The 12,984-nt window shown below is 45.1% G+C and overlaps 1 protein-coding gene across 1 annotated transcript in view; it reads left to right on the top strand.

Moving 5' to 3' along the window:
• Positions 1–451: 451 nt before the first annotated feature.
• Positions 452–12,984, top strand: part of mtus2b (microtubule associated tumor suppressor candidate 2b) — a 49,533-nt gene continuing 37,000 nt past the window's right edge. Inside the window, exons 1-3 of the mRNA XM_060898132.1 lie at positions 452–2,197; positions 2,326–2,533; positions 12,103–12,309. Of these exons, the coding sequence (XP_060754115.1) occupies positions 452–2,197; positions 2,326–2,533; positions 12,103–12,309 (2,161 nt within the window). The remainder of the gene's footprint in view (positions 2,198–2,325; positions 2,534–12,102; positions 12,310–12,984) is intronic.

The raw sequence follows: 12,984 nt of genomic DNA, 5'->3' as shown, positions 1-12,984 counted from the left end.
CTTGCCTGCAACCACGGCAAATCCCCCAGTGTTGAATTAACACTTTCAGAGTTCATTTGTGTCCAATTGGACATATATAAACACAGTAGGGTGTTAAATCAACACTCTTGGTATTAATTCAACATTGGGGGATTTTGCTGTGTACAGCTAATGGATGGATGGATCCTTTAAACAATTTAGCCTTTGGCATTGTGCATTGTATTAAAGTAAATCATAGTCTGCCTGTGAAAGCCCTGTGCCATAATGTGATTTTTTTTTTCTTTTTTTCCTCTTCAGCCTCAACAGCTTCTGGTAGCTGTCAAAGTGGAGCAATTACCTTTGTTTCATAAAAGATGCAAGAATATATTAATAGACTGAGCTTGTAAAGCTGTAAATCCATCTCAAAAAAGAAATGACACGAAAATTGATGCAACAGTCATGAGAACATAGAGATACAGTTTCTTAATGAAACATGAGCATGAATGACAAGCCTGTTGGACCTCTTGGATCCAGCTTTCAGGAAGATCATGGAGAAATCAGAAACAACAACAGGTGCTCTGAGCTTTCATTGGATGGAGATGCCAATGCAAACAAGATTCAGAGTACAGATGGTAGAACTTTGGAGGACACTGGTACTCAGTCCTCTTTTGTATCTCACACTGAGGAACAGGACAAAATCATCATCTGGGGCACAGATTCTGATGATCCTGAGCTGGCAGAGTTTGAGATGTTGGAATGCCAGGAACTGGAGGCTTACCTTGTTGATTCAGAGGACAGTTATGTTAAGGATGATATTACTACACTAGGTACCTTTTCCAAAACTATCACCCAAAGTGAAGTTGATGTTCAAAAAGACATAAAACTGGACACAAAAGAGCAAGAAACAGCTTCCCACAAGTCCTTCAGCAAAGAGATGGAGACATACACTTCTAGGGCTGAATTTAGCTCTGATAATGATGTATTTGTATCTTGTTACTCCACAATGTCCAGTCTTGCCTCACAGTCTTGTCTGACCATCTCAGATAAGAGCAGAAGTTCTCCACACACTGAAGGAACTCATGTAGATCTCAATCTGAACACTACCGTTTTACCTGAGGAACTGTTTTTAGAAGCACAAGAAAACCAAGCAGCTCAAAACCAACTTGTAAAAACATGCAAAGAATCCTCAAGCCAGTTGAAAAATGACATAAATGAATGTAAGTTAACCACTGCAGGTGCTAAAAATGAGCACAACAAAATAGAAAATGCCAGCAAGAACAAAGCAGATGCTGCTGAAAAACACGTGACTTCAATTAAGGAAGAATGTAAACATAAAGATCCAAAAATGGTTTCATTTCAGCAAAAATCTTGCCAACAATTTGGGTCAGATGACGAACATTCTTTTTCTGTGGCCAGCAAGATTCCTCAAGATACCAGTCATGAAATAAAATCTAAACAATCCCAAAAGGAGGAAACTTTAGAAATGACTCAAAACTCCTTTAAGCCAGACTCAACAGAAACACCCAGTCACAGTGTAGTAGTGGAACCCAGATTGTGCCAGAAACAGGCATCTTTTGAAAGAACTCAGAGTGCTAGTCCATCCACCCTGGAAAAGCAAATGCCATGGGGCACTTCATCATGCCCCTCTACTCCTCCATCTTCCAAGACCACCAGCTCCCCAAAACGACAACCAGTTTCTTCACCAGCCAAGACTGTAAGCACACGAACTCCAAGCCATGAACCTTCTGGTTCTCCACAGAGGCTTGCTAGTGGTTTGAAGCTTCCAAGTAAAAGCTATTTCAGTAGTGGCATCCCAAAACCAATTCCTCCTCAACAGCCATCTAAATCAGAATCTGAATTTATGAAGTCTTCTCCTCCTCAAAGGCCTAAAAATATCCGCCCAAAAATCATCACTTACGTCCGTAAGAGCCCTCAGCCAAAGCCACATTCTACAGAGAGTCTATATGAAGCATCTACTTTGCCTTCGAGGCTTTCACCATACTCTAGTATGCCAGCCACAAAAGAGCAAAAAATTGCAGGATCCAGAGGCTCACCAGTGACGAGCTCCTCCAGTATCATCCATGACAAGCATCGACAGGAATTGCAGAAATCAGGATACTACTCACAACCTGGCCTGATGGTATCTGGCATCAGACTACCTGCTCATACTGTACCTCATAAAATGGTAGGAAAGTCAGAAAGTTTCCATGGTGAACTCCCAGGCAAATATCTGCATGAGGTGAGAATTCATATAAAAGGACTTGCAATTTTATTACATTGCTATTTTTGGAATGGTATTGTCATTTCTGTGTACATGTTTGCTGTATGTTGAGATTTTAAAAGAACCTTCTTGATTTTTTTTTCTAGGTGGGCAGAGGTAGCCAACTTGGTGCATATGAAGTACCTGGTGCATATCGATCACCAAGAGCTCTAAGGCCTCAGCTTGGCCTTGGAGCAGTCACAAGACAACCAACAACCAAAGCTAGGATGCCGATGACAGGACAGAGGTCAACTTCACCTCTTAGCCACTCAGCTTCAATGGGGCAGCCGACACACTGCTACCAAGACACCAAAGGTTAGTTAGCGCATGCTCCTAGATCATTGAATAACTCAAATAGAGTGCTCTTTAAAATCCAGTGGTGAGAGAAAACTCACAAAATTGTGTTCTCTGAAGATATCTGAAGTGATCATAAAACAAACAGTGGTGCCTCATGACCATAAATTTTGGTGGGGAAGGAGGATCTTAATATAGACATAGCCACAAGCAAATTTCAGAAACAAAAGTGTTACCACCTATAAGGCAATATTATAGCGGAGCTTCAGCGGAGCACCATACCTAAGAAAAAATGGTAAACCCATCGAGTCGATTTTTTGTGGTTTGTACGTGCACGTGTACCACCAGTCATACACACTGCCTAGTGGTCAGTGTTAGTAATTACCAGTCATACACACCGCCTAGTGGCCAGTGTTAGTAATTACCAGTCATACACACCGCCTAGTGGTCAGTGTTAGTAATTACCAGTCATACACACCGCCTCGGGCGGCACGGTGGTGTAGTGGTTAGCGCTGTCGCCTCACAGCAAGAAGGTCCTGGGTTCGAGCCCCGGGGCCGGCGAGGGCCTTTCTGTGCGGAGTTTGCATGTTCCCCCCGTGTCCGCGTGGGTTTCCTCCAGGTGCTCTGGTTTCCCCCACAGTCCAAAGACATGCAGGTTAGGTTAACTGGTGACTCTAAATTGACCGTAGGTGTGAATGTGAGTGTGAATGGTTGTCTGTGTCTATGTGTCAGCCCTGTGATGACCTGGCGACTTGTCCAGGGTGTGCCCCGCCTTTCGCCCATAGTCAGCTGGGATAGACTCCAGCTTGCCTGCGACCCTGTAGAAGGATAAAGCGGCTAGAGATAATGAGATGAGATGAGACACACCGCCTCGTGGCCAGTGTTAGTAATTACCAGTCATACACACTGCCTAGTGGCCAGTGCTAGCCAGTAAAGAAATAAAACAAAAGAGACTGGCTATGATATAAGAAAATTCTACAACCCCGAAACAGATGGGAGCTCCGCTTTTAGGCAGTGCCTAAATCTATATATTATATTTGCATACATTCAGTCCTATTTATGATTCAATGATTGAATATTACTTTGTTGCTAATTCACCAAAAATTTACATCCAAAGGGTTAGGGTTTATGTAGACAAGGTTTTTTTTATCCCCTGCTGGCCAAAAGGCCTGAAGAGGGATTATGTCGTGGTGGTGTCCGCCCATCCATCCGTCCGTCTGTCTGTCCCGTGAAGGGTACTCACCTTCTGAAATCAACTCCTCTCACAATTTTCGGAGGAATTTCACAAAACTTGGCAGGATTCTTTGTTATATGTCGGTAATACGCATATGCAATTTTGTTCCATTCAGTCACATTTTACCAGAGTTATGGCATAGTTGCCAGCAGGGGATATTGTGCTCTCAGAGCACTCTTATACTGTATATATGGTAATGTAGGGGCACCACATTGTTCATAATTCACAGCCAATTGAAATGATTGTTTCTGTCATGTCCTGCATTACCTGTTGAGTCGTTGTTTTGCTCTTTACTGTGTCGCATTATGATGACGTCGGTTGGTGCGTCTAGACTTCACAGATAAAACTGACATGCAGTAAGTTTTGAGAGGATTAAAGTTTTCCCAAGCTCATGCTTTTAAACCTATCCGCTGTATCTGTGTCTCCCCACTGTGTCAACACCTTTACACTGGTGACCCCAACGACTCTTTGGACGGTAATCCTAAGATTTTTTTTTTTTTTTTACTACGATGGAGGCTGGGCGGCACGGTGGTGTAGTGGTTAGCGCTGTCGCCTCACAGCAAGAAGGTCCTGGGTTCGAGCCCCGGGGCCGGCGAGGGCCTTTCTGTGTGGAGTTTGCATGTTCTCCCCGTGTCCGCGTGGGTTTCCTCCGGGTGCTCCGGTTTCCCCCACAGTCCAAAGACATGCGGGTTGGGTTGACTGGTGACTCTAAATTGACCGTAGGTGTGAATGTGAGTGTGAATGGTTGTCTGTGTCTGTGTGTCAGCCCTGTGGTGACCTGGCGACTTGTCCAGGGTGTACCCCGCCTTTCGCCCGTAGTCAGCTGGGATAGGCTCCAGCTTGCCTGCGACCCTGTAGAAGGATGAAGCGGCTAGAGATAATGAGATGAGATGAGACGATGGAGGCTAACGCTGTTGCGCTCAAGCTACCGGAGTTTTGGGAAGGTCATGTGGCGGTGTGGTTTGCTCAAGCGGAGGCTCAATTTGCAATCAGATGGATAACGGACGATGCAACGAGATATTACTATGTGGTCGCAACCCTAGGTAGCTCAACTGCTGTCAGAGTCGTGAGTTTGCCGCAGAATCCTCCGGCTGAGGATAAATATGCCAGCCTTAAAGCGCTTTTGCTGGGGACTTTCAAACTGAACAATTCCGAACAAGCCCGCCATTTGCTTTCATTGAGCAGTTTGGGTGACACAAAGCCTTCAGAACTGATGGACCACATGCTGTCTCCCCTCGGCAAACATGAGCCTTGTTTTATCTTCAGGGAGCTCTTCCTTCAGCAGCTGCCAGGGGAGGTGAGATCGGCGCTTGTTGGTTCTTCCATCAGTGACCTGTGCGACCTGGCTAAGGAGGCAGATAAGTTTTTTTCTGTCATGCAGCACTGCAAGGCAGCTGTCCACCATTGTGCTGCAGAATCAGCATCACCAGAGAGAGCTCTTATCGCTGCAGCACAACAAAGGAAGCAAAGCCTGTGTTTCTACCACGCTCGTTTCAGGCCCAAGGCTGTGAAGTGCCGCCCACCCTGCCGCTTCAAGGTGTCGGGAAACGGGGGGGCCGGCGCTCATTTACAGCAATGAGCGTCAGCTATGCAGGTGGTTTGCTGTTTGTCACCGATGCTGTTTCCAGACGTTGTTTCCTCTGTGACACAGGTGCACAGGTAAGCGTCTTGCCTGCTACAGACTTGGACATTCAGCAGGGTAAACAGGGTCTCGTATTGGAGGCCGTGAATGGTAGCTCCATCCAGACTTTTGGTGAGCGCAGCACCGTGGTGTCTTTCGGTCGACAACAGTTTACCTGGAACTTTGTGGTGGCAAGAGTGTCCACGCCCCTACTGGGCGCATATTTCCTTTGCGCTCATGGCTTTCTGGTGGACATTAGAAACTGATGACTGATCATTGCAGAGACTTTTACCTCACTCCCCTGCACACATAGCTGTTCTAGTTTGTCCCGTCTGTCCAGCACCTTTGTGGCGAATGAGTTCTCACGCCTCCTGGGGGAGTTCCCCACCCTCACCCGACCAACTTTCTCATCCGGCATGGTCAGACATGGTGTGGAGCACCACATCGCAACCATTGGTCCCCCGGTTCATGCGCACGCTAGACGCTTGGATCCTGGGAAGCTCGCCATTGCCAAGGCAGAGTTCGAGATCCTGGAGCACCTTGGCATCGTACGGCGTTCTAACAGCCCTTGGGTTTCGCCATTACACATGGTTCAGAAGCCTGGTGGAGGATGGCGTCCGTGTGGTGACTACCACCGCTTGAATCAGGCCACTACACTCGACCGCTACCCTGTTCCTCATATTCAGGACTTTTCTGCCCGGTTGGCTGGTAAGGTCATTTTTTCAAAGGTGGACCTCATCCGTGGTTATCACCAGGTGCTGCTGCATCCACAGGACATTTCCAAGACCACTGTCATCACTCCTTTTGGTTTGTTTGAATTCCTCCATATGCCATTTGGGTTAAAAAATGCTGCTCAGACTTTTCAGCGACTCATGGACAGTGTTCTGCGTGACCTGCCGTTTGTTTTTGTGTACTTGGATGACATTCTCATTGCTAGTACTTCCAAGGCTGAACACCTGGCTCACCTCAGGGTTCTATTTCAGTGTTTGAGCGATCACGGACTGATCATCAACACAGCCAAGTGCCAGTTTGGTTTGTCTGCCATTGATTTCCTTGGCCACCATGTCATGAGCAAGGGTGCAGCTCCACTGGCTGCGAAGGTGGAGGCCATATGCCAGTTCCCATGGCCGGTCACAGTCAGGGCCATACAGGAGTTTCTAGGCATGGTGACTTTCTACCATCGTTTCGTCCCACATGCAGCCCACTTCATGTGTCCCCTCTACGAAGCTCTTAAGGGTAAAGCTGCTAAGCACACAGTTGACTGGACAGAGGAAAGGACTCAGGTGTTCATGGACACCAACACAGCCTTGGCCAATGCCACCATGCTAGCACACCCATCCCCGGATGCCCCTATTGCCATCACGACAGACGCCTCTGACTATGCCGTCAGGGCCATCCACAAACAGCTAGTTGATGGTGTTTGGCAGCCACTGGCCTTTATCAGCTGACAGTTGCGTCCAGCTAAGAGGAAGTACAGCACGTTTGACCGAGAGCTGCTAGGCCTGTTCCTGGCCGTACAACACTTTTGTTTCCTGTTGGAAAGCCGAGCATTCACTGCTTTCGTGGACCACAAGCCCTTAACCTTTGCTATGGCCAAGGTTTCAGTGCCGTGGTCTGCCCGGCAGCAGCGTCAGCTTTCCTTTATTTCAGAGTTCACAACAGATATCCGTCATGTGGCAGGGAAGGATAATCATGTGGCGAACTATCTCTCTCGTCGGTTTGCGGGGGCAGTGCATCTCGGGGTGGATTATGTCTGCATGGCGGCGGACCAGGTCCACGACGCTGACGTTCAGGCATACAGGACTGCCATCAGTGGACTGCATTTGGCAGATGTTCCTTTTGGCAATGCAGGTGTCACCCTGCTTTGTGATGTATCCACAGGTCAGGCCCGACCCATTGTTCCTGGCAGTTGGCACAGGCAGGTGTTTGATGTGGTGCATGGCCTTTCCCACCCTGGCAGGAGAGCATCACAGAAGCTGGTGGCAGCAAAGTTTGTTTGGCATGGCCTCAAAAAGGATATTTGTGACTGGGCCGCTGCCTGCCTCGAATGTCAGCGGACTAAGGTGCACCGTCACTCCAAAGCCCCTCTTGAAACCTTTCATGTCCCGGAGAGACGTTTCGACCACATACATGTGGACTTGGTGGGACCCTTGCCGACCTCCCGGGGCTTTACGCACCTGCTCACTGTGGTTGACTGCACCACTCATTGGCCCGAGGCCATTCCACTTTAGTCCATCTCCATGGCTGATGTCACGTGGGCATTCCTGAGCACATGGGTAGCCCATTTTGGTGTCCCTTCTGACATAACATCAGACCGCGGCTCACAGTTCACATCAGAGTTATGGGTTGCAGTCACCAACAGCCTCGGAGCGCAGATACACCGCACCACAGCCTACCACCCGCAAACCAATGGACTATGTGAGCGGTTTCACCGTTCATTGAAAGCCGCATTACGGGCAAGCCTCTGTGATGAAAGCTGTGTGGATCGTTTGCCTTGGGTAATGTTGGGGCTGCAGGCTGCTCCCAAAGAGGATCTACTTTCTTCTGCAGCTGAATTCGTCTATGGGCAGCCTCTGTGGGTGCCGGGTGATTTCGTGCCTGATGTTACCTGCCCATGGTCTGCTGGTCAGCAGCGGCAGGCGCACCTCCAGGATGCCCACCTCTCAGCACAGCATGCCACGTTCACAGCTCTTACCAGGACTGCAGGATGCGGCATATGTTTTCATCCATCATGATGCTCCCCACAGCCCCTTGTGCCCACTCTACGATGGTCCGTTCCGGGTGCTGGAAACGGGGGGCAAATTTTTTGTCATCAACGTCGGGGGCAAGCGAGACCGGGTGTCAGTGGACCGCCTTAAACCTGCTCACTTGGACTTGGATTCTCCGGTGGTGGTTGCCTAGCCCCCGCAGCAGGGCCGTCCGCCATCTACTATGCTTCCACAGTCCACAAACCATGAACTTCCTGTTCCTGCGGCCCCAGCGCCAGAGTAGTTTTGGCCGAGCACTCCGCCCACCTCACCGGATGAACTTGTCTGTCTTTGTGACTTCTGGGGGGGGGGCATGTGTAGGGACACCGCATTGTTCATAATTCACAGCCAGCTATTAGGTGTTCAATTGAAATGATTGTTTCTGTCACGCCCTGCATTACCTGTTGAGTCGTTGTTTTGCTCTTTACTGTGTCGCATTATGATGACGTCGGTTGGCGCATCTAGACTTTACATATAAAACTGACATGCAGTAAGTTTTGAGAGGATTAAAGTTTTCCCGAGTTCAGGCTTTTAAACCTATCCGCTGTGTCTGTGTCTCCCCATGTGTCAACACCTTTACAGTAATTATAATTTATCTTATAAGGTATGAATTTACCACTGTGCAGCCTAAATTCTGTAAAATGGATGCACCTGGTGTTAGATATGTGTAATATTCATTCCATGAAAATACCCAGCCCAATTAAAGAGCATCTCAATGTCAGATTTATTATTGTAAAGAGGGAATTAAGATATTTCTGTTATCACAGATTCTAATCAATGCATTTTTTTTTTTGCAGTGAATAAATCCTGTACCATACGTTACAGTCCTAATCCTGTGTACCAAACCACCAATAAATTATGCAGCAGTGCAATCATAGGATGCACAGGCCACCAACTCTTCCCCAAACGGTTCATGGTTAAATTATCCAGCCATACTGTAATCATTTTGAGAATTGCATACGCATGGGGCCTCTTGCACCATTTCTCTCTTTGAAGTTGGAAACCTCTAACAGCAGTCAAATTCAGCTGCTCATTTTACACACTCTGAATATATTTACTGAGCTTTGATTCCTTCGTATTCTGCCAGATCTTAAGATTCTCTCTAGTTTTACTTAAAGGTGACATATTATATCCCTTTTCCACAAATTGACACAGTTCCCTGATGTCTTAATGAAATGTCTGTGACATACTTTGTTCAAAATACCACAAGGATAAGCAGCACAGCTCCCTTCTCACCCTGTCTAAGCAGCCCTGTTCAAAACAGCCAATTGGAGTGCCTGTTCCTTTAAAGGTCATAGGCAATAGTCAGAGGTGAAATGTAGAATATCAACTTTATTGTCTAGAAGAACGACCCAAAAAGCAAATTCAGTCTTCTTAGTGTCTAATTTGCACCCTAAAATTGAATAAAACGGTTAAAATATACTGTTTTGCCCAATTTCCGAAGGTTTGTTTACATCTCACTTATGCGCACTTTCACCACCAAGGGGACCGTCGTCATGACATCATTTAAGCCAAACAGACCGGGAGCAGTTCTGAGTTTACCTGCAAACCGAGCACATGTTTACGGACTTTGGTCGTGAGAGGTGGTGTAAAATGTCTGAAAGCGATAGCGATTTTGAAGTAGGAACTCTCCAAATTGAATATCGAGAGGTGAAACCATATATGTATGACCCTATGGCCGTTGCGAAGCAAGCGGTGAATGTGGCTCACTGGTTTGACCGTGCGGCCTCGGAATCGGACAGCGATTCGGCCGACTCTGATCGCGATGACCTCGGACCTCAACAAGACTTGCGCCCAAACGATTTATCCTGGTAGTTATGATAAATTCCTACTTTTGTCGTAATACTAAATAAGAGCCCTTTTGAAGAATAATTAAACCGCTCTCCCCAGTGGATATAGGTAACGATTACTGGACAGTGCGCTGGTAGGCCACATTAGCCTGCCATCCGCGGCATTATACTATTTATAGCCGACTCTAAGCGAGGAAATATCCCTTTGTTTCATTTCCACAATGATTGTACAGGATCCCTCAGGATTCTTGACTTGTCAATTGCAAGCAAAAGTAAAAATGTTTATCTCCAATCTTCTCCTTTTTGCTTGAGCATTGCTGCTCCATTTCTTCTTTGACTGCTTGATTTTGTTTCATGCGCACAATCCACTCTCTCCACCTCTTCTCCTCTTCCAGAAAAAAACAACCCTCTGGCTTCACACGCACAATCCACTCTCTCCGCCTCGTCTCCTCTTCCAGAAAAAAACAGCCCTCTGGCTTCACACGCACAATCCACTCTCTCCGCCTGGTCTCCTCTTTCGGAAAAAGCCAACCCACTCGCTCCGCCTCTTCTCCTTTTTCAGAAAAAGCCAATCCTCTCTCTCTGCCTCTTCTCCTCTCTCGGAAAAAGGTAAAAACTTCTTCCTGAACCGGTCCCGTTGTTACAGTTCACTGCACAACAATAAGGCATGGTTTTTTTTTTTGGAAATTCCTGAACGCACGTCTGCACTCAAGCCGAACGGCAATGAAAATACACGGAAGTGGACTCAACTCAAGCGGTTTGTTTGTCTTAAATGACATCACGTGCCAAGTGGTCACGAAAATAGCTGAACAGAAATTCGCCACGATCTGCGCTAACTTATTACTTATTAACAATACTTCTTGGGACCAGAAGAAAATTACAGAGGGTTTTTTAACATATAAAGTTTCAAATGTGCATAAAATTAAAACTGTTGCCTATGACCTTTAAATGATAATAAGCCACTGCTCACCCCCACCCCCATCCATGAACCAATCAGGTAGCACTTTCCTCATGAATATTCATTTACTAAGGCTGTTCTTAAGCCATGAGTGGAGATACTCAGATGAGGGGGAGGCTCGTCTCCAATGAGCTCTTGCAAAATCAAATGGCTTGTTGAAGCACATGTTTTCTGAAATAGGCAGCCCAAAAGAAACTGACTGGCTTGCTTTATTTCAGAGTTTGTGGGTTGGTAGGCACCTCAGTTACTCAAATGTATGTACACAATCACTGAAAAAATGAGTTTTTCATAAAATGTCCTCTTTAAATAGAGCATTTTTAAAGTCTTTGCTCCACAGAGGAAAAATAAATGCCAGCTATAAAAACATGATAAATTTAATGCCCAGGAATCTGAATTTAAATCCTAAGGATGATCAAAACCACAGCTGGGCTCATGAACAAGGCCTTTAGCACTTAAATGCTCATTATTAGACTTGGATTGGATTCTGCCTTGTTTAGTTGCTTTGGATCAAAGCTGAAAAACTATATTATACATTTAAATATCATAAATATCTTGGAGTCCGTTAATCATTCCTTTATTGACTATATTTCATTCACTGACATGCTTGTGGTACCTTCAGGCATAATTTATGTTATAAACAAATCTACTGCAAGAATATTAATAACAATTAACAAACAAATAAATCCAGTATGAGAAGGGTATTTCTAATTCTCGTGTTTGTTAGGAGTAAAACAGTACATGGTTGAAAGGAAATTAATGTTTTATAGCTGTGAATGAAACCTTACCCATTCTAGAAGACTATGCTGGCATTGCAGTCCAGTTTACAGGATATAGGGCAATCCTTTTTCCTATTAATTATTCACCTTTAAATAACTGGGAATGCTTTAGTTTCAGAAGCTTTCGATTCTTCTATAATGTGATATATGATATTTACTTTCTCTAATAGTATTCAGTGAATTTGATCTACATTACTAATGACCATAACAAACATTGATATATACTTTTAATAATTGTGACACATTATATTTAGGAGAGAGAAAAGGGTGTTACTGAGAACGTTGTCATAAAAATAAACCTTTTTTATTGTTTGCTTGAAAAATGTGAATTATGCTATGCTGTGCTTACTCTGTACATCTCATTTATGCAATTTTTTATGAGTACTAATAATTCTGCAAGGCACAAATTTTTAATAAGCTTTCTTTGGCTTATGTAACTTAATTCTTTTCAAATGTTTCATCAGGGGAGCCAAAGAAACCAATATTAGAGGTCGCTCCCAAGTCCTTCCTCCCCAAATCAGGTCAGTCTGGCCTGCGCCCTCCGGGTTTCTCCCACCTACCTACTGCTCGCCTTGCTGCTTTCGGCTTCGTTCGCAGTGCCAGTGTGTCCTCTGTGTCCAGCAACCAATCCAGTGATAGTACTCGTAGCAGCCCATGCCGCCCTCCTCACTGTAAGTGCTCTTTTGACTTGTATTTCGTACTGTATAAGGAATTAGCTCTGGCTATACAGTGTGTTATCATTATTATTTACAGGATTGAAGTTCCAGGCTGTGACAATACTGGGATTAGGGTAGAAACTGGAGAGTCTACCGGTATATTGTCAATAGTCTTTTGCATAGATCCATGCTTCTTAACCTCAGGACATAGTAAACAGAGTTTAGAATAAATTATATAGGAAAAAAAGTGTTATGTATTGTTCCACAACAGCAGTACTATAAGATATCTTAGACTTAAATTGTTTATAATTTACAACTTTTGTTTCTAAAATCCTCTTTGGAAGACATGCCAGAAAACAACAACAACAACAACAACAACAACAAAGATAAATTGCTTACTGTCTTATGCAGCATTATTTCTGCAGTCGGAAGATAATTTGGTAAATGGATTTGATTTTATGTAACCTCATTAAACACAGAAATGTTTAAGGCTTGCTATTCTCATTATATAGATAATGAGCCATAATAGTCATACACATGTTTTTGTGCCAGGGGAATTTTTTTTTTTTTTATCAATTCCACATGTCTCATGCAGTGTTTTCCAGTGTTTGTGACATTGCCAACTGAGATTTATTGTGTTCCTGTATAGGAGAAAGGAAAATTGGAAAGAAAGGGGAGGGGGTTAATAGT

This window comes from Neoarius graeffei, chromosome 17 (genome assembly GCF_027579695.1).
Source record: "Neoarius graeffei isolate fNeoGra1 chromosome 17, fNeoGra1.pri, whole genome shotgun sequence".
NCBI lineage: Eukaryota > Metazoa > Chordata > Actinopteri > Siluriformes > Ariidae > Neoarius > Neoarius graeffei.
This window is presented reverse-complemented; position numbering and strand designations above follow the sequence as displayed.